Here is a 22,871-nt window from a genome sequence, read left to right as displayed (position 1 = left end):
CAGTGCACACCAGCTAGTCTAAAGCTTTTACTTTTTGTGCCCAGTCTCCTGCGGAGCCGCTATTCCCCATGGTCCTTACGGAGTTCCCAGCATCCACTACGGACTATGAGAAATAGAATTATCGGTAAGTAAATTCTTATTTTTTACACATTACAGCAGACAGCGTCCCCTTTTTTACACATTACAGCAGACAGCGTCCCCTTTTTAACACATTACGGCAGACAGCGTCCCCGTTTTTACACATTACGGCAGCCAGTCCCACTTTTTACACATTGCGGCAGCCAGTCCCCCTTTTTACACATTGCGGCAGCCAGTCCCCCATTTTACACATTGCGGCAGCCAGTCCCCCTTTTTACACATTGCGGCAGATGGTGTCCCCCTGAGAGAAAGAGAGATACACACTTACCATGTCAGGCTCCTCATGCAGCTCCCATTTGGAGGATACAGGGGTGCCTCCAGGTAAACTAGCTCTCAATCTGGATATGTTTTGTATGTGCCATTATCATGTGGCCATACATTAAGAAATTGTATGACCCATAGTGGATGTTATTATTATTATTATTATTATTATTATTATGCTGTGTATGGGTTTGGGGAGTGGTACCCCTCAGGTCTGGTGTGACTGGGCCACCTTGGGGCAGCACGCCATATTATTTATTTAGCACTAATGTAACACTCCTATTTTTTCACTAATATTACCCTTTTGAGTATTTTATTAACACCCTTATTTTTGTAGCACTTTCTAACCCATAGCTTCTGCTTCTTTCTTAACACATATTAACACTTTAGTATTTCAATGGTGTGCTGCCCTAGGGTGGTCGGCCTGAGCCGACTTTGTGGGGTCCAGGCCCTGGACTTATGCTTAGTTAGGGACCTCCAGTAATAGAGCAGCCGTGAAGTGGCCTGGAGGCTTATATCTTTTGCAAAACATATGTAACGAAGAGCTCTAAATTTTCTATTATTACATAGTGTATATAGTTCTTCTTACTAACAGCCAGCAGAGTGCGTGGGAAAAATCCCTTTTGTATTTCTTGTCCAAAGGAGGCTCATTCAGCTGCTATTACATTTATATATTATTGCCATTACTGTGTCACATTGGTACATATATATACAGGTGACTTACCTGAGGTATTTTGCCAGAGCGGGTCTGCATCTTGTAATGGTACCAGCTGTGTGGCAGTATTAATGTGTATACAAAACTAAGACTTTTGCTGTCTGCACTAATAATAATATACTGCACATCTGTGTGTATGTAGTAAATAAAACATTGGGGATTTGGTCATATTTTGATCAAAATATTTCAGATTGTAGCCCATCATCAAGGGAGCCCAATTTCCTGCAGGTTTCTGTTCTACACTAGCGTATATGCCCAGCACACCATTACATTGCAGTTGCATGTACTCCCCTCCCAGATCCTCCTTTTTACACATTGCGGCAGCCAGTCCCCCTTTTTACACATTGCGGCAGCCAGTCCCCCATTTTACACATTGCGGCAGCCAGTCCCCTTTTTACACATTGCGGCAGCCAGTCCCCCTTTTTACACATTGCGACAGCCAGTCCCCCTTTTTACACATTGCGACAGCCAGTCCCCCTTTTTACACATTGCGGCAGCCAGTCCCCCTTTTTACCTTTTTACACATTGCGGCAGACGGTGTCCCCCTGAGAGAGAGAGAGAGAGAGATACATACTTACCATGTCAGGCTCCTCATGCAGCTCCCTCGGTGCAGGCAGGTGAGAAGGAGGAGGAGGGAGTGGGAGCAGGGAGCCGCAGCAGCGCTATTTCATTGGTAGTAAGCGCCGCTGCAGCATCCCCCTCTCCTTCCGTATTGGCTGCCCGGCGCTGCTGTGGATGCTGGGATAGAGGAACCGCATCCCAGCATCCACAGCAGCGCCGGGCAGCCAATACGGAAGGAGAGTGGGATGCTGCAGCGGCGCTTACTACCAATGAAATAGCGCTGCTGCTGCTCCCCCTCCCTCCTCCTCCTTCTCACCTGCCCGGCGCTGCAGACTTCTCCCTCCACCGCGCGGCGCACGGCGCACACAGCAGAGGCGGCATGTAATGAGTCAATTTGACTCATTACATGCCGCTGGCCGTGCGCCCTCAGGGCAACTGCGCTGTGTGCCAAGCCCACTTGGCACACACATAGTTACGGCCCTGGCCAGCATCCCCTATTATACTCCTGCTCTCCCCCTCACATCATGTCACTGTGTGTTACCAGCCCAGAGATCTGACCAGTCTCCTCCCCACACTCTGGTGCATCTCATACATCAGGAGCCATCAGACCCTATTATACTCCTGCTCTCCCCCTCACATCATGTCACTGTGTGTTACCAGCCCAGAGATCTGACCAGTTTCCTCCCCACACTCTCTGGTGTATCTCATACATCAGGAGCCAGCATCCCCTATTATACGCCTGCTCTCCCCCTCACATCATGTCACTGTGTGTTACCAGCCAAGATATCTGACCAGTCTCCTCCCCACACTCTCTGGTGTATCTCATACATCAGGAGCCAGCATCCCCTATTATACTCCTGCTCTCCCACTCACATCATGTCACTGTGTGTTACCAGCCCAGATATCTGACCAGTCTCCTCCCCACACTCTGGTTTATCTCAGAAAACATCGGTCCCTATTTGATTTCTGCTGTCCTAAACCATGTTATATCTATGCAGCACGAGTAAGGTAAGTTTGCTCTATGTATATGTTTCATTATATAAAAGTGTTTGCAGTTTGCATATTGAAATTAAAATATCACTAACTACAAAAATGTGTTCCTCATTGTAAATAAATTTCATTTCATACGTTTAGTTCCAACAGATGAACACACAAGCAGGAACACGTCAGAGGGATATCTCAGTGTGTCTGCAGACTGTAAAATAGAAGATAACATCACACAGGATTATCTGGGGAAAAACACCATTATTTTGAATATACATCCAGTACTTTCCAGTGCAGATAAATCACCTGATCCCTACAATCATCTGGAATGTTCTCCTCATCCCTCAGATATAACGAAACATAATACTTCTCATAAAGGTGATTCAGTATTTGCCTGTGCTGAATGTGGTGAACGTTTTATACATTGGTCAGTTTTTGTTAAGCATCAGAGAACTCACACAGGTGAGAAATCATTTTTTTGCTGTGAGTGTGGGAAATATTTTACAAAGAAAGCAAATCTTATTACACATCAGAGAACTCACACAGGTGAGAAACCATTTTCATGCTCTGAGTGTGAGAAATGTTTTACACAGAAATCGTATCTTGTTACACATCAGAGAAATCACACGGGTGAGAAACCATTTCCATGTTCTGAGTGTGGGAAATGTTTTACACAAAAAGCACATCTTGTTAGACATCAGAAAAGTCACACAGGTGAGAAATCATTTACATGCTCTGAGTGTGGAAAATGTTTTTCACAGAAATCATATCTTGTTACACATGAGAGAAGTCACACAGGTGAGAAACCATTTCCATGTTTTGAGTGCGGGAAATCTTTTACACAGAAATCAGCTCTTGTTATACATCAGAGAAGTCACACAGGTGAGAGGCCATTTCCATGTTCTGATTGTGGGAAATGTTTTATAAATAAGTCAGTTCTAGTAACACATGAGAGAATTCACACTGGTGAGAGGCCATTTCCCTGCTCTGAGTGCGGGAAATGTTTTACACACAAATCACATCTTGTTACCCATCTGAGAACTCACACAGGTGAGAAGCCATTTTCATGCTCTGAGTGCAGGAAATGTTTTACACACAAATCAGCTCTTGTTGCACATAAGAGAAGTCACACAGGTGAGAAGCCATTTCCATGCTCTGAGTGTGGAAAATGTTTTACACGGAAATTAGATCTAGTTACACATCAGAGAAGTCACACAGGTGAGAGGCCATTTCCATGCTCTGAGTGTGGGAAATGTTTTACTCGAAAGTCTAATTTTCTTAGACATGAGAGAAGTCACACAGGTGAGAGGCCGTTTCCATGCTCTGAGTGTGGGAAATGTTTTACATGGAAATTAGATTTAGTTAAACATCAGAGAAGTCACACAGGTGAGAGGCCGTTTCCATGCTCTGTTTGTGGGAAATGTTTTACACGAAAATTAAATCTAGTTACACATGAGAGAAGTCACACAGGTGAGAGGCCATTTCCATGCTCTCAGTGTGGGAAATGTTTTACACAGAAATCAGCTCTTGTTACACATGAGAAAAGTCACACAGGGGAGAAGCCATTTCCATGTTCTGAGTGTGGCAAATGTTTTGCAAAGAACTCAAATCTGATTAGACATGAGAGAATTCATACAAGTAAAAAAACAATTTGAGCTGATCAGACAATAAACGGGATTGCAGTAATATTGGGGGTCATTCTGAGTTGATTGCTCGCTAGCTGTTTTTAGCAGAAGTGCAAACGATTGTGCAGCAGAGAGCCTGCAAAATGTTTTTGTGCAAAACAAGACCAGCCGTGTAGTTACTCTTCGTGTGCGTTGATTCTAACGGAGGGACAGCTTTTGACGTCACATACCCGCCCAGCGAACGCTCCGCCACGTCTGCATTTTTTTAGCCACTCCTGCGTTTTTCTAAACACTCCCTGAAAACGGTCAGTTGCCACCCAGAAACGCCCACTTCATGTCAATCTTCCTGCGTTCGGCCGTGCGACAGGAATGTTCGTTAGTCCCTGTGCAAACCCACGATGCTCATTGTACCTGTACGACTCGCCTGCGCATTGTGGTGCATATGCATGCACAGAATTGCCGATTTTTAGCCTGATTACTGCGCTGCGAACAACGGCTGCTAGCGATCAACTCGGAATGACCCCCATAGTTCATATTGCAAAATCTGGTGATAATAATGTGACATAAATACATTCAAACTCTCAAACACAAAGGTGAGTTATGGAGGGCATATAAAAGCTCCATTCACGCAGTATAGTAACATGTTTATAATTTTATATTCCACATGTTTCTGTGGATATTGATGCATTTTGTCACACTTTGGCAAATTTGTTTTGTATAGTTTCCATAAAGTTGTTGAAACGCGTCAATAAAATCATGTGGTGGGGACATATTATTATCTATTGTGTGGCAGAAAGATTGTTGCTAACCAGTGAGGCGCTGTGAGGGGCATTATACAAAGGTGCAGCAGTATATAGATAGATAGATGGATTTATATATGAGAACCAGTCAAAAATGATCCTCTAAGTACAATTATACAAAAACTTCTGTTGGCCGAACTGTCTTATCAACGCTTTCCAACCTAGGTCGCTGTCTCCCCAGTCACTGCTGTGGATGTGTTACGTGTGTTCATTTGTGACTGCAGTGCAAGAAAAAATGGCTGCCCCACTTGTGATTTGCATGAAGAGCAGAGTGCAGTGTTTCATTGTTTGTGGTCTCAGGGTGTGTCTGGGGTCGATATTTATGGAAGAGTTTGTACACAGTATGGAGAAAATGTTTTGTCGCAGTGAAGCCTGTATGAATGGATAAAGCAGTTCAAAGATAGTCGCACAAGTGTCAGCCATGAAGAAGGATAGTCCGATTTGGCAAGATCAGGACTATAGAGAAGATGCTTCAACACCTCAAGCATCCTTTCACCCTCAGTCCCCACATTTTACATTCCCGGATCATCAGCTTTTCCTTCATATTGGCTGCTCCTGGTTGTGTGCTGGGGATGTCCCTGGATAGGTCACCTGACACTGCACCAAGCCACGCCCCCTCACTGAGGAGATCTGAGAGCTTTATATGCTGTTTTATTGGCCACAGTGTGACCCCACCCCCAACTAACAGGCAGTGTCTGACTATCACAGAGGGAAGGCTGAGCTCATAGCTGCCCAGTGATCGCAAAAATGCGCTATATTGCGTGTTGTACCCGATCTTGAGGACCAGGGACTCAGTTTTAAAAAAAAAGGGTGGGTCCCCGGGGACGCGCTCCACTAGAATTGGCTATAAGTTTAATGAATGATGTCTCCCTTGCTCGGCTGCAGAGAGGACTATAAAAATAAAGGCGGAGCCAATCGGGCAAGGGAGACATCATTCATTAAACCTGTAGCCAGGCGTGGCCTGACAGCCATCTGAGGAGGATGTGGTGACCCCTTACTCCCTCACCTACCTCTAGTGGCAGTGTAGATTGCGGAGCGGGGTGTGTGGCATACTGTCATGCCATACGCCGGGACATCAAGTCTGCAGTGGATGCGGCGGCGTCTATCCCGCTGCCGTGAGCTAGGCACCGGAGACTTCCTGCATCTGCCACCCGCTGCCTTGTGCATCTGCTGGGGGACCAGGCCTTGCTTTCATCATCCAGCGTGGAGTATTGTCGACGGGACTCCCACGTGGGTGACGTACTTCTGTGATGGCCGGGAGTGCAGACGTCCTGACTGCTCTTGCTGATCTCCGGTGATGAGGTGCGCGGTGCGGCTGTGTCCCGCTGTAACTCCCCTGCCTAGCCTGCCTGTGCTCCATTCACGCTTTCTAGGAGCTGCTACAGACACTACAGCTGAGGTGGTGGTGAGTACCTGGGGTCACACTCCCTTTGCCCCCCAATCTTATGCTCTATACAGTATATCCCTTTGTATACAGTGCACCCTACGTTATTTTCTGTTCCCTCCTATTTCATTAATTTGTAAGGGGCTGTTTGTATTGTCTCCCACTAAGCTAACTATACATACACTACGATCTGTGTATTGCCCTCTCTCAGGAGAGTTTATTAATTTAAACCTGTAGCCAGTCCTAGTGGAGCGCGTTCCCGGGGAACCACTCTTTTTAATAAAAGTACATATGCCGCCAGCAGGGAGCCACGCCCAGTGGTTAAAGTGTTCCGCCTCCATCTGCCCACCCACTAGTTCCTCCCGCGGCTAGCAACAGCTGTAGCCTACGGTGACATTGGAGAGCTGCTGGAATCTCTATTCCCGTGGCCTCAGTGCTGCCCCACAATTCTCCACAGACTGCGCTGCTATGCCACCGACAGAGGGGAGCTGAGAGGAGAGAGCCACCTGAGCGTACTGCCCCCTGGATCAGTGATCCAGACAGGCCGATGCCTCACCTCACGGAGACCTCCAACAGAGGCCAGGACTGCATCCTCCTCCTTACCCTGAGTACTGTCTGCCCCTACTACCCTCCTTGCCTCCCAGCACTACCCCAGCTGCTATCTACCCTTAGCCCCTAACTACCCCCAGCACTGCCTACCCTTAGCCCCTTTCTTGCCCCTCAACACTATCCCAACTGCTGCCTGCCCTTAGCCCCTCTCTACTGCCAACACTGCCTGCCCTTACCCCCTCTACCCTAACTTCTTCCTGCCTCTACCTCCAGCTCTAATCAGCTTTTCCCTACCAATCCTCCCATAATCTGTATTGTGACCCAGAAACTGTGGAGTAGGACCCTATTTTTTTAAAGTAATGGGTCCCTGGGACCCACACATTTTTTTTGCTTGTCGCGATCACTGCCTGCCTCACCTCTACTCTCTCCCTGACACTCCCTGTATTCTCAGCTCACAGCTGCCTCACCTCTGCTCTCTCCCTGACACTCCCTGTATTCCCAGCTCACAGCTGCCTCACCTCTGCTCTCTCCCTGACACTCCCTGTATCCCCAGCTCACAGCTGCCTCACCTCTGTTCTCTCCCTGACACTTCCTGTATCCCCAGCTCACAGCTGCCTCACCTCTGCTCTCTCCCTGACACTCCCTGTATTCTCATCTCACAGCTGCCTCACCTCTGTTCTCTCCCTGACACTTCCTGTATCCCCAGCTCACAGCTGCCTCACCTCTGCTCTCTCCCTGATATTCCCTGTATTCCCAGCTCACAGCTGCCTCACCTCTGTTCTCTCCCTGACACTGTATGGCAGACCTGGTATTCAGAGAGGTTAGGAGGTGCAGAGGAAAGTGCCATAGCCCAGGGGGAATGCCTGATTGATGACTGCTCTTAAAAGACGCTCCTTCATGGTGAAGAAGAGGACCCTCATAAGACTGTCCCTTGGAAAGTTAGAAGCAGCAGCCCTGGTGCTTGGAAGCCTATCAAGTAAATCTTTATTCACATCTGGAAGAGGTTCATAGCATAGTGTGGAAATTCTGTGCTAGCAATGGTCGGAGTTCGGCATACCGAAGATCTGTAACTTCAGTTTGAAGAGCATCAAAGATTAAAGCATTATGCAAAGCCACCAGTTCGACCATTTTGGTATCTAGAGGGCATCCAGTCTGAGATATCTGCACTTAGGGCTTGATTCAGTAATGTTTGCGTACAACACAATTAGGGATAGAACCACACATACACAGGATTTATACTGTGCAGGTCACTATCTGCAAGATCACGAAGTGCCCCCAAAGCGGTCCGCCTGCCGAACATTGACTGACTAGACGTACATGTAACTCACTTGTGTCCCTACGGTATACCTATCTGTATGACTTTACTTTCACCCCCACCTGCTTATCTGTTACCTACTTGGCTGTTGTGTTGTAGCAAGTATACCTGGCCAATAAAGCTGATTCAGATTCTTATGTACCGTAAGAGATATAGATTTTTAGCATTAATAGAATTCCCACATAGGGAGAAATATTTACAGTAGATCAGTTCTATTTTAGTGCCATGCCGAGATTCGGTTAAAACCTTTGTAATAAGTGTTTGGGTAAAATCATTATTTCCAGTCTCATTTTTGGGTTATAGGTCTTTTTATTATTTATTGCTTGCAATGTTGTATATATGTTAATATATTTATTAATGCATATGCCTGTCCCACGGTGGATGGTTTTTGTGACCAAGAGAATTATCCTACTATATTCTAAAAAATAAACATCTTGAGATATAGAGATTAATCAATTAAACCATCCACACCCAGCTCCACCTGTGCAACAGGTATAAGTATTGGATACTCCTAATTCCTGATATACCTGCCTCTTTGAAAAGACGCCCTGTTGGCGTTGAAACGCGTTAAGGATACAGGTATATTGTCCTGTGGAACTACAACTGCCTGGCTAACTTCCCAGCGGGGGTCCGTGCTGGGCCGCTACTGAGAGCAGGGTCCACATACTGCTCATCACTACTGAAATCTTCAGTTTGATCATCCACCTTCCCCCACCAGTGTGAGCCTGCAGGCACAGGGAGCAATTGCACTGTGCTCTATCCCTGCGGTGGACGCGGACACCGGCCTCTCTGCGACGGGTGCTACTGCCTGCCGCTTGGCGGAGGCGACGCCAGGCTTCTTTCACTGCATGCCATCAATTGGAGTGGCCGGAGTCGAGTTCCTAATACAACATAATCTGGCAACGATTATATGTGGATAGTGCACCCGAACACACTATTGCTGACTATCGGGGATTCACTTCCTATTGGAGCGCTGGACCCGGCGCACATTTAAATGGAACTGGACTGCCCTGGATTTGCACACACACAGTGGGTGACTTGCTTATCAATTGAAATCTGCGCACTATGGGGGTCATTCCGAGTTGTTCTTGCACTAGCTACTTTTAGCAGCCGTGCAAACGCATAGTCGCCCACGGGGGAGTGTATTTTCGCTTTGCAGGAGTGCGAACGCCTGTGCAGCCGAACGCTGCAAAAACATTTTGTGCAGTTTCAGAGTAGCTCTGGACATACTCAGCGCTTGCGATCACTTCAGTCTTTTTGGTGCCGGAATTGACGTCAGACACCCGCCCTGCAAATGCCTGCGTTTTCTCAAACACTCCCAGAAAACGGTCAGTTGACACCCATAAACGCCTTCTGTCAATCTCCTTGTGAACGCCCGTGCAAATGGATTCCTCGCTAGATCAATTGCACAGCAGTGCATGTTCTTTGTACCCGTACGACATGCGTGTGCAGTTTTGCAATTTTTTAACCTGATTGCTGCGCAGCAAAAATCCGTAGCGAGCGATCAACTCGGAATGACCCCCTATAGTCATTCAATACGGTGCACTATTGGAACATCTATTCCATCACGCTACTTTTGAGGTATTTCATACAAAAAGGAACTCCCATATAGTAATTGCTACACACGGTGTTACAATTTCTAAATTGGACATTTTAGCAACATTGTATTTGTTATATTTTATTCTTATGTGAATTAATTTGTACTATACCCCCTGGGAAGGTTTCCTGTTATTGTTCTTTACATTAATAAATATTTTTGTTATCTTGGTATTATTGAGCGCCAATTAGTTTTGTTTTTTATCCAGTGTGTTTTCAAAGGACTGGCATTTCCCTTTTCCTAGTGGCTGCTGACAAACAACATACACCACCACTCACCAGAGTGCCTCAGCTTTTTTCTTTCTCGGCGGCAGAAGGTGTCTCTTTTTCTTCAAATACCTCCTGCTGCATCAGCATATTTTTGCATCACTGCTGCGCATCGCTGATTGGCTGAGAGTATAGTAACGGGAACTCTCAGCCAATCAGCTTTTCCCCGTTCATTCTTATGATTGACCAGGAATGACCTGCCGTTACGCACTAATACATTACTGTCCATTTGAGCTCAGATTTGTGTTTTTTGTTTTCTATGGACTCAAGAGGATTCGATCAAAAGGGTTGGTGTGGAATTTTTTTGTGTGTTATTAATAAAGATTAAAACATACGGGGTCCATGTCCTACCATTATTTTAATATATTCTTTTCAGGTAAACTACAGGCGCCAGCGGACCCTTAATGTCCGGGCATGCTGACACAAAATGCCGCTGTCTCAGGCAGGTGTCATGTAACTAGGATATCTGTAAAAGATAAGATTATTTGTAATAATTAACAGTTTCTAATATAGCGCGGAACATTCCATTGTGCTTTACTATTGGAGCAACAGTAATAGAACAAAACTGGGTAAAAACAGACAAACATAGAGGTAGGAAAGCCCTGCTCGCAGGATTACAATCTATAGGGAAATAGGCATTGATACACAAGGATAGATGCTACCTATTGCATAATGGTCCATCAGATTGCAGAGGTTCTTAATGGGTTGTATAATATAGTCATCCAGCAATGTTGTCAAAGGGTCAGGAGGAAGGGAAAGTAACGAAAGACAAAATTTGTGAGGTTATGTGTACTGTACAGAGAGGATGTAATTAGATTGGGAAGCATTGAAGGTTATGTGGGTGGGTCTGGAATTTGATAAGCTTAAAATGAGTTTTCAGGGGACACTTGAAGGTTTGGAGACTAGAGGTAGGTGGGAGGGCATTCCACAGAATGAGTGCAGCCCAGATAAAGTTTTGTCATTTTGAGTGGGAGCAAGTAATGAGTGTGGCTGGAGAGTAAGTAAACACACAATTATGATCGAAACAGAGATGATTGGTGAAAAAAAGCAGCCTATATACTACACCAGATAAAGGGTCACACCTTATTACCCTGGACAAATGTATACAGAAACAATTTGTTTGTGAGTGCTATGAAGAGGGGAGTCTCCCCGAAATGTATTCTCACTGGTGAAGGTGACAGCCAATCACTGGTTTTGGTAAGCGAATTTGAATTATAATATCTGTAAGTGTTCTGATGAGGGGGCATCCCCACCCTGTGAATTTATTAGCACTTTTCATTATCCCTCAAGTGCACCCTCTATTCTAAACAGTATCACACGAGGAATCCATTCTGGGTTTTTTTTCTTTCCACATGTGTCATCTTCCATTTATGAGGCATAGACAACAATGAGAAAATAAAAACTTCAGAAACATGCTATGAATAAGGAGAGAACAACCAGGGGAGTTTTCCATTTGGTATTTTTTTTTATAGTGTTTGTTCTTAAGCGCCTAAGATGTATTAAAGATATTGTTTCTGTACACACAATTATGATATTTAAGACAATACTCTGTCCTTTATTAGGCGTATGGGGTTTATATAGCTTCTTCATTGCTTATCATATATTCAGAGCATGAGTAAACTTTTGCCATTTTTTTTTGTATTTAGCAGCAGGGGGCAGCATTACCAAACTTATTATTATTAATAAGCAAATGACTATTGTACTTGGCAAATAATAAAGAGCTTTAGATCATTATTTGTGAGAAAGTGGTAATAGTAACATTCCAAGGATCCATTGTTATATTTGTATATATCTTTGCACCTGCACATAGAAATCTTTGCTGAGAATGTGTGAAAATATGTGAGAATATGAATTCCTGTTTCTACATGTCAGCATACATTTGAACAAACCATTAGTCAGAGTTTAACTCTATCACTGGCATAGCACGACCCATAGTCTGCCTGTAAAAACAATATTTTCCAGTACCACACCATGCTGAGAGGTCTGATATTTATATTCTTCACAACCTCCATAATTTATAATAGGATTTTAATTACCCGAAACGATAAATCCTTTTCTCGTAGTCCGTAGAGGATGCTGGGGTCCATATTAGTACCATGGGGTGTAGACGGGTCCACCAGGAGCCATTGGCACTTTAAGAGTTTAATAGTGTGCTGGCTCCTCCCTCTATGCCTCTCCTACCAGACTCTGTCTAGAAACTGTGCCCGAGGAGACGACATACTTTGAGAGAAGGAATTACACAGATAGTGGCGAGATTCATACCAGCTCACACAAACATGAAAATCTGGCCAACATGCCGGAACAACTCAGCAACAGCTGAAATAGTAAATAATGTAGAATTTAACTAGGAACCAGGTAACACTGAACCAAAACCAATGCAGGAAAACGAAGCGCTGGGCGGGCGCCCAGCATCCTCTACGGACTAGGAGAAAAGGATTTACCATTTTAGGTAATTAAGATCCTATTTTCTCTTACGTCCTAGAGGATGCTGGGGTCCATATTAATACCATGGGGATGTACCAAAGCTACCAGTACGGGAGGGAGAGCACAGAGGCTCATGCAACACTGCTTGACCAAACTGGAGATCGGCAGAGGCCAAAGTATTGAACCTGTAAAACTTGGCAAACGTGTTCAACCCAGACCAAGTAGCTGCTCGGCAGAGTTGTATCGCCGAGACACCCTGGGCAGCCGCCCAGGAAGAGCCCACCTTACAAGTAGAGTGGGCCTTTACAGATTTCAGGCACGGCAATCCTGCCGTGGAAAAAGCATGCTGGATAGCGAACCTGATCCAGTGTGAAATCGACTGTTTAGAAGCAGGACATCCAATTTTCTTTGGATCATAGAGGACAAACTGAGTCACTTTTCCTGTGATGAGCCGTCCTCTTCACGTAAATCTTCAAAGTCCTCACTACATCCAAGGCCTTTGAAGTAATTGAGGAGTCAGTAGACACTGGCACCACAATAGGTTGGTTGATGTGGAAAGCCCACACAACCTTAGGTAGGAACTGTGGATGAGTCCTAAGTTCCGCCCTGTCCTCATGGAAGATCAGATAGGGGCTTTTACAAGATAAAGCCCCCAATTCCGACACGCGTCGTGCAGAAGCCAAGGCCAACATGGTGACCACCTTCCACATGACAAACTTGAGATCAGCCTCCTGTAGAGGCTCAAACCAAGCAGATTGTAGGACAGCACCACATCAAGATCCCATGGGAGGCTGGATGTGCAGAACCCCTTTCAAAAAGGTCTGAACCTCAGGAAGAACAGCCAATTGTTTTTGGAAGAAGATGGACAGAGCAGAGATCTGGACCTTGGTGGAGCCCAGTCTTAGTCCCATATCCACTCCTGCTTGCAGGAAAAGGAGAAAACGTCTCAGTTGAAACTCCACTGCCGGGAACTTCTTGGCCTCACACCAAGAGACCTATTTCTTCCAAATGCGAAGGTAATGCTTAGACGTTACCCCCTTCCTGGCCTGTATCAGGGTAGGAATAACCTCACTCGGGATACCCTTCCGAGTTAAGATCTGCCGTTCAACCGCCATGCCGTCAAACAAAGCCGCGGTAAGTCTTGATAAGCGAACGGCCCCTGCAGAAGCAGATCCTCCCGAAGAGGCAAAGGCCGCGGATCTTCCAGCAGAAGATCCAGCAGATGCGCGTACCAAGCACCCCTTGGCCAGTCTGAAGCAATGAGGATTGCCAGAACCTTTGTTCTTCTCATGAGTTGAAGAACCTTTGGTATCAGAGGAAGTGGAGTGAACACATACACTGACTTGAACACCGAAGATGTTACCAGTACATCCACTGCCACTGCCTGTGGGTCTCTTTACCTGGAACAGTACTTCCATAGCTTCTTTTTGAGGAAGGAGGCCATCATGTCTATGTGAGGAACCCCCCACCAACCAGTTACCTCCTCGAACACCTCCGGATGGAGGCCCCACTCCCCTGGATGGAGATCGTGTCTGCTGAGGAAGTCTGCTTCCCAGTTGTCTACACCCGGAATGAAGATTGACGACATCGTCACCGCGTGCCTTTCTGCCCAGATGTGGATTTTTGACACCTCTGCCATGGTGGCTCTGATCTTCATTCCACCTAGTCGGTTTATGTAGGCTACTGTGGTCACGTTGTCCGACTGCACCTGAACAGCCCGATCCTGTAGAAGGTGTGCTGCTTGCAAAAGGGCATTGTAAACGGCCCTGAGTTCCAGGATGTTTATTGGGAGAAGTGACTCTTGATCCGACCATCGTCCTTGAAAGATTTCCCCCAGAGCAACCGCTCCCCAACCTATTAGACTTGCATCTGTGGTCAGAAGGATCCAGTCTTGAATTCCGAACCTTCGCCCTTCCAGAATGTGTGGAAGTTGCAGCCACCAGAGGAGTGAAATCCTGGCTTTTGGAGACAGGCGTATCCTCTTGTGCATGTGTAGGTGAGAGCCCGACCACTGGTCCAAGAGGTCCAGTTGAAAAGGTCGAGCATGAAACCTGACGTACTGTAGAGCCTCGTAGGCGGCAACCATCTTCCCCAGAAGGCGTATGCATTGATGAACCGATACCCAGGTAGGCCGTAGGACATCTCGGACCATTTTTGGAATCGCCAACACTTTCTCTGACGGGAAAAATACCCTCTGCACTTCCGTGTCGAGGATCATTCCCAGGAAAGACAGCCACCTTGTCGGCTCCAGATGAGACTTCGGAAGGTTCAGGATCCAACCATGCTTCCTGAGCAGCTGTGTCGTGAGTGCGATGGACCGCAACAACCTCTCCCTGGATGACGCATTGATCAGGAGATCGTCCAGATATGGAATTATGTTCACCCCCTGTTGGCGGATGAGAACCATCATCTTCGCCATCACCTTGGTGAAGATCCTTGGTGCTGTTGAGAGGCCAAACGGCAGCATCTGGAACTGATAGTGATCGTCCATCAGCGTAAACCTGAGATAAGCTTGATGCGGCGCCCAAATGGGAATGTGGAGGTAGGCATCCTTGATGTCTAGGGACACCAGGAACTCCCCCTCCAACAGCCCTGAAATGACAGCTCTCAGAGATTCCATCTTGAATTTGAACTCCTTGAGATAAGGGTTCAAAGACTTTAAATTTAGAATAGGCCGTACCGAACCATCCGGTTTTGGTACCACAAAAAGGTTCGAATAATAACCCTTGTTCCGTTGCTGAAGAGGGACCTGAACAATGACCTTTGACATCACCAATTTCCTGATAGCCTCCAGAAGAATTGACCTGGCAGCCAGCAGCGCTGGTAAGCCTGACTTAAAGAAACCGTGAGGTGGGGGCTCTTGAAACTACAGTCTGTACCCCCTGGACACTATATCCAGAACCCAAGGGCCCAGACCCGACGACACCCAGACGTGGCTAAACTGCCAGAGTCTCGCCCCCACCTGACCTTCCTCCAGGCCTAGCTGTCCACCGTCATGCGGAGGACTTAGGGGTATCAGAAGCGGGCTTCTGGGTTTGGGAACATGCGGGAGCGGGTTTCTTTCCTTTGGCACGACCACCTCTGAAGAAGTTGTTCGAAGGCTTACTCTTCCTAGGCCGCGCGGCCCGAAAGGACTGTGATGTGTTAGATGAAAAGGTATTTTTCGAAGCCGGTGCAGCTGAGGGGAGAAAAGGAGACTTACCCGCGGTAGCCGTGGCAATCCACACATCCAGCGCCTCTCCAAATAGATCCTGACCTTTGTACGGAAGGCCCTCCACACACTTCCTGGATTCCACGTCCGCAGACCAGTTGCGCAGCCAGAGACCTCTTCAAGCCAAGACCAACATGGAGGAGATCCCCGCAGCCATGGAACCCAGGTCCTTCATGGAATCCACCAGGAACCCTGCAGAATCCTGAATATTACGCAAAAACAAATCAACGTCACCTTTGTCCAGCGTAGACGATTCCTCCTGCAGAGTGATCGACCACCTGGCAATAGCTTTAGCAATCCAAGCACAGGCTATAGTAGGCCGCAATATAGCCCCCGAAGCCGTGTAAATGGATTTCAGCATAGCATCCACCTTGCGATCGGCCGGGTCCTTTAACGCGGTAGATCCCAGTACCGGTACAACTACCTGTTTGGACAGCCTGGATACAGAGGTGTCGACTATCGGCAGGGACTCCCACCTCTTCCTATCTACCTCTGGGAAGGGAAAAGCCACCAAGACTCTCGGGAATCTGGAATTTCTTTTCCGGAGTTTCCCATGCCTTTTCAAAGATAGCATTCAATTCCTTGGATGCCGGGAAAGTGAGGGGGGGGCGTCTTCTTATCTGTGAAGAAGGCCTCCTCCACCTGTTCCGGAGCTGTGTCCGAAATGTGTAAAACATCCCTAACAGCCTCAATCATCAACTGCACCCCCCTGGCAAGCGATACCATCCCCCTCAACACCTCCCCATCACCGTCTGCAGTGTCAGAGTCGGTGTCATCCTGCATAATTGCAAGTGCACACTTATAAGAAAGTACCGCAGGGGACCCCGAGGAGGCAGGATCAGACCATACCACCATAGAGGACTGGAGGACCTGAGTGGCATGCTCAGTCCTAGCCACTCTATCAGAAATCTGGGAAATAGTCCCCCTCAGAGAGACTAACCATTCTGGCTCTCTAGCTGGGATATGGGCTAAAACAGTGCAATCCTGATTACATGGAATGGAGTCTTCCTGGGAAGACAAATCCTCCGCAGCATATGAAACAGTGTCCCTAGACATGTTACACACACACACACACACACACACACACACACACACACACACACACAGTATTTTGAGGACAGAGTTTTCCCCCCAAGAATGGCAGAGAGACACAGATTGGAGCCAACCCACACACAGCGCTTTTTAGTCAAAGGGTGTCCCTTCCCAGTGCTGTGTCCCTTAATAGGTGACACAGCCTTTAAGCAGCCTCCCCCCCCCCCCCCCCCTCCATTCTACAGCCCCTGGTACCGTACTGACTACTGGAGAAAGCTCTGGAGGGACCTGGATCCAGTGAACCGTGGCTGCAGGCAGGAAAAATGGTGCTGAACGCTGCTGGGTCTGCTTTGAGGAGAAGCTCCGCCCCTTCAATGGCGCTGTCTTCCCGCTCACAAGATGATTATACTGGCCGGAGGAATATGCTGACCTGGGTCCGCAGTCCCCGACACGCTGAAGAAAACCAGTCCCAGGGCGCTCCCTCCCAAGCGCCGCCCCAAGGTACCGCTGAGGCTTCCAGGAGCGCGGGAACAACCGCACTCCTGACCCATAGCCACCCTCTTCACACTGTCCCCCCGCTTGCAAGGGGGGACAGTGACTGATTCACCACGCTTCAGCTTCTGAGGGGGTGGCAGCCTGCTGCCGGGGCTAGCGTTCCCCTGCGGCAGGGCACGATCAGACCCCTCTGGAGCCACCGTCCAGTCAGCGGGAGCAGTGGCTCAAGACCCGCAGGGCGGACACTGCTCCCCCCCCCCAGTCCCACGCTGCAGGGAGGCTGTCACCAACAGCCTCCCTGTAAAATAAAAAAACCTGAAAGAAAAAAGGTTACGCTTTACCAGAAGAACTCTGTAGAGCTCCCCTAGCTGTGACCGGCTCCTCCGGGCACATTTTCTAAACTGAGTCTGGAAGGAGGGGCATAGAGGGAGGAGCCAGCCCACACTATTAAACTCTTAAAGTGCCAATGGCTCCTGGTGGACCCGTCTATACCCCATGGTACTAATATGGACCCCAGCATCCTCTAGGATGTAAGAGAAATAAAGTTAACTTTATTCCCACCATTGATAAAATATCTATATTGCTGGACACTTGGTATCTTCCGCTCCATCTTGTGGGATTGCTTAGACGTTCTTATATCCATTATTTCCCCCAGATTATTTTACCTCATTTAAATTGCTCCCTATATGCCTTCCTAGAACAGATGTCTAACGCTGTTATAAAATGTTCTCTGACTTTATGTATAGTCCAAGTTATGTTGGCACTGATCAGGTGGTGGGTTGGGAGTTCCAGACATGTTAGCTTTAATGAATGTGGTGTTCTTTTGTTATGTGGTTGTTTGCTAAACTTCTACACATTAAGGTTTGGAAGAATTTTTGCTTTCAAGCAACACCCAGCACATTTTCTTCCCGCTAGCATACAGTCCAATGCAATATTCTTGATTACTTATTTTGCATTGTTTATAATTCAAACGGGGTTCGATATGAATGAGTTTTGATAGGAATGACCGCCGGATGGCTAATTAGCTGGAAGTATCTCATAGGAATTACCATTAAATACATATTTATTGGCGGGTTATCGGAAGTCCTCTTCCTATTGGAGGATATTAAGGACAAATCATAGCGCATTGAATGGTCACGATAAATAAATATACGTTATGGTGAGAACTTACCATTGATAATGGTATTTCTCTGACGTCCTAGTGGATGCTGGGAACTCCGTAAGGACCATGGGGAATAGCGGGCTCCGAAGGAGGCTGGGCACTCTAGAAAGATTTATGACTACCTGGTGTGCACTGGCTCCTCCCACTATGACCCTCCTCCAAGCCTCAGTTAGATTTTGTGCCCGGCCGAGGTTGGATGCACACTAGGGGCTCTCCTGAGCCTTTAGAAAGAAAGTATAGAAATTAGGTTTTTTATTTTCAGTGAGACCTGCTGGCAACAGGCTCACTGCAGCGAGGGACTAAGGGGAGAAGAAGCGAACCTGCCTGCTTGCAGCCAGCTTGGGCTCCTTAGGCTACTGGACACCATTAGCTCCAGAGGGATCGACCGCAGGCCCAGTCCTTGGTGTTCGGTCCCGGAGCCGCGCCGCCGCCCCCCTTACAGAGCCAGAAGCAAGAAGAGGTCTGGAAAATCGGCGGCAGAAGACATCAGTCTTCACCAAGGTAGCGCACAGCACTGCAGCTGTGCGCCATTGCTCCTCACACACACTTCACACTCCGGTCACTGAGGGTGCAGGGCGCTGGGGGGGGGCGCCCTGAGAAGCAATAATAACACCTTGGCTGGCAAAAATACCACAATATATAGCCCCAGAGGCTATATATGTGGAAAATACCCCTGCCAGAATATAGAAAAAAGCGGGAGAATAGTCCGCGGAAAAGGGGCGGAGCTATCTCCCTCAGCACACTGGCGCCATTTTCTCCCTCACAGCTCCGCTGGAAGGAAGCTCCCTGGCTCTCCCCTGCAGTCTACACTACAGAAAAGGGTAAAAAAAGAGAGGGGGGGGCACAAAATTTAGGCGCAGTATACATTATATAGAAAAAGCAGCTATAGGGGACATAACTCAGTTAGTCCCTGCATTATGTGGCGCTCTGGTGTGTGCTGGCATACTCTCACTCTGTCCCCCCAAAGGGCTTTTGTGGGTCCTGTCCTCTGTTAGAGCATTCCCTGTGTGTGTGCGGTGTGTCGGTACGGCTGTGTCGACATGTTTGATGAGGATAATGATGTGGAGACGGAGCAGATGCCTTTAGGAGGGATGTCACCCCCTGCGGGGCAGACACCTGAGTGGATGTGTTTATGGAAAGAAATGAGTGGACGTATAGACTCTTTACATAAGAAATTTGACGACATGCCAAATGTGGGACAGCCGGCTTCTCAGCTCGTGCCTATCCAGGCGTCTCAAAGGTCATCAGGGGCTCTGAAACGCCCGCTACCTCAGACCGCAGACGCAGATGTCGACACTGATACTGACACCAGTGTCGACGACGATGAGTCTAACCTGATGCCCACTAAGGCCATTCACTGCATGATTGAGGCAATGAAAGAGGTGTTACACATTTCTGATGTAAATACAGGTACCACTAAAAAGGGTATTATGTTTGGGGAGAAAAAACTACCCGTAGTTTTTCCCCCATCAGATGAATTAAATGAAGTGTGTGAAGAAGCGTGGGCTTTCCCTGATAAAAAATTGGTAATTCCTAAGAAGGTACTAATGGCGTTCCCTTTCCCGCCAGAGGATAGGTCACATTGGGAAACACCTCCTAGGGTGGATAAAGCGCTCACACGTTTGTCTAAAAAGGTGGCACTACCGTCTCCGGATACGGCCGCCCTCAAGGAACCTGCTGATAGAAAGCAGGAGGCGATCCTGAAGTCTGTATACACACACTCAGGCATTATACTTAGGCCAGCTATTGCGTCAGCATGGATGTGCAGTGCTGCCGCTGCCTGGTCAGATAAACTGTCAGAAAATATTGACACACTAGACAGAGACACGATTCTGCTAACCATAGACCATATCAAAGACTCAGTCTTATATATGAGAGATGCACAGAGGGAAATCTGCCGGCTGGCATCTAAAGTAAGTGCATTGTCCATTTCTGCTAGGAGAGGCTTATGGACTCGCCAGTGGACAGGAGATGCAGATTCTAAAAGGCACATGGAAGTTTTGCCTTATAAGGGTGAGGAATTATTTGGGGATGGTCTCTCGGACCTAGTTTCCACAGCAACGTCTGGGAAGTCAGCATTTTTACCCCATGTCCCCTCACAGCCTAAGAAGGCGCCGTTTTATCAGGTTCAGTCCTTTCGGACCCAGAAAAACAAGCGTGGAAAAGGCGGGTCTTTTCTGTCCAGAGGCAGAGGTAGGGGAAAAAGGCTGCAACAAACAGCAGGTTCCCAGGAGCAAAAGTCCTCCCCCGCTTCTTCTTCCAAGTCCGCCGCATGACGGTGGGGCTCCACAGGCAGAGCCAGGTACGGTGGGGGGCCGCCTCAAGAATTTCAGCGATCAGTGGGCTCGCTCACAGGTAGATCCCTGGATCCTTCAAATAGTATCTCAGGGGTACAAACTGGAATTCGAGGCGTCTCCACCCCACCGGTTCCTAAAATCTGCCTTGCCGATTGCTCCCTCAGACAGGGAGGCGGTGCTAGCGGCAATTCACAAGCTGTATTCCCAGCAGGTGATAATCAAGGTACCCCTACTTCAACAAGGCCGGGGTTACTATTCCACACTATTTGTGGTGCCGAAACCGGACGGTTCGGTGAGACCCATTTTAAATTTGAAATCCTTGAACACATTCATAAAAAAATTAAAGTTTAAGATGGAATCGCTCAGGGCGGTTATTGCAAGCCTGGACGAGGGGGATTACATGGTATCCCTGGACATCAAGGATGCTTACTTGCATGTCCCCATTTACCATCCTCACCAGGAGTACCTCAGATTTGTGGTACAGGATTGCCATTACCAATTCCAGACGCTGCCGTTTGGACTGTCCACGGCACCGAGGGTATTTACCAAGGTTATGGCGGAAATGATGATACTCCTTCGAAAAAAGGGAGTTTTAATTATCCCGTACTTGGACGATCTCCTAATAAAGGCGAGGTCCAAGGAACAGTTGTTGGTGGGAGTAGCACTATCTCAGGAAGTGCTGCACCAGCACGGCTGGATTCTGAATATCCCAAAGTCACAGCTGGTTCCGACGACACGTCTACTGTTCCTGGGGATGATTCTGGATACAGTCCAGAAAAAAGTGTTTCTCCCGGAGGAGAAAGCCAGGGAGTTGTCATCTCTAGTCAGAGACCTCCTGAAACCAAAACAGGTATCGGTGCATCACTGCACGCGGGTCCTGGGAAAGATGGTAGCTTCTTACGAAGCAATTCCCTTCGGCAGGTTCCATGCCAGAATCTTTCAGTGGGACCTGTTGGACAAATGGTCCGGATCGCATCTTCAGATGCATCGCTTAATAACCCTGTCTCCAAGAACCAGGGTGTCTCTACTGTGGTGGCTGCAGAGTGCCCATCTTCTAGAGGGCCGCAGGTTCGGCATACAGGATTGGGTCCTGGTGACCACGGATGCCAGCCTTCGAGGCTGGGGGGCAGTCACACGGGGAAGAAACTTCCAAGGACTATGGTCGAGTCAAGAGACTTCCCTTCACATAAATATTCTGGAACTAAGGGCCATTTACAATGCCCTAAGTCAAGCAAAATCCCTGCTCCTACACCAGCCGGTGCTGATCCAGTCAGACAACATCACGGCAGTCGCCCATGTAAATCGACAGGGCGGCACAAGAAGCAGGATGGCAATGGCAGAAGCCACAAGAATTCTCCGATGGGCGGAGAATCATGTACTAGCACTGTCAGCAGTGTTCATTCCGGGAGTGGACAACTGGGAAGCAGACTTCCTCAGCAGATACGACCTCCACCCGGGAGAGTGGGGACTTCATCCAGAAGTCTTCCAGATGCTGGTAAACCGTTGGGAAAAACCACAGGTGGACATGATGGCGTCCCGCCTCAACAAAAAGTTAAAAAGATATTGCGCCAGATCAAGGGACCCTCAGGCGATAGCTGTGGACGCTCTAGTGACACCGTGGGTGTATCAGTCGGTTTATGTGTTCCCTCCTCTGCCTCTCATACCAAAGGTATTGAGAATAATAAGAAAGCGAGGAGTAAACACAATTCTCGTGGTTCCGGATTGGCCAAGACGAGCGTGGTACCCGGAACTTCAAGAGATGATCTCAGAGGACCCGTGGCCTCTGCCGCTCAGACAAGACCTGCTACAGCAGGGGCCCTGTCTGTTCCAAGACTTACCGCGGCTGCGTTTGACGGCATGGCGGTTGAACGCCGGATCCTGAAGGAAAAGGGCATTCCGGAAGAAGTAATTCCTACGCTTATTAAAGCCAGGAAAGATGTTACGGCAAATCATTATCACCGCATATGGCGGAAATATGTTGCATGGTGCGAGGCCGAAAAGGCCCCAACAGAGGAATTTCAACTAGGTCGATTTCTGCATTTCCTGCAAGCAGGA

At 47.8% G+C, this 22,871-nt stretch overlaps 1 protein-coding gene across 3 annotated transcripts in view; it reads left to right on the top strand.

The window, feature by feature from the left end:
• Positions 1-5,056, top strand: part of LOC135054632 (gastrula zinc finger protein XlCGF26.1-like) — a 73,834-nt gene extending 68,778 nt beyond the window's left edge. For all 3 annotated transcript variants that reach the window (XM_063957848.1, XM_063957849.1, XM_063957850.1), the window contains one exon: positions 2,810-5,056. In XM_063957848.1, the coding sequence (XP_063813918.1) occupies positions 2,810-4,314 (1,505 nt within the window). In that variant the 3' untranslated portion in view covers positions 4,315-5,056. The remainder of the gene's footprint in view (positions 1-2,809) is intronic.
• Positions 5,057-22,871: the final 17,815 nt, after the last annotated feature.

The sequence above is a fragment of the Pseudophryne corroboree genome, chromosome 3 (assembly GCF_028390025.1).
Source record: "Pseudophryne corroboree isolate aPseCor3 chromosome 3, aPseCor3.hap2, whole genome shotgun sequence".
Taxonomy (NCBI): Eukaryota; Metazoa; Chordata; class Amphibia; order Anura; family Myobatrachidae; genus Pseudophryne; species Pseudophryne corroboree.
Note: the sequence above shows the minus strand (reverse complement) of the source record. Positions and strands in the feature narration are given on the sequence as shown.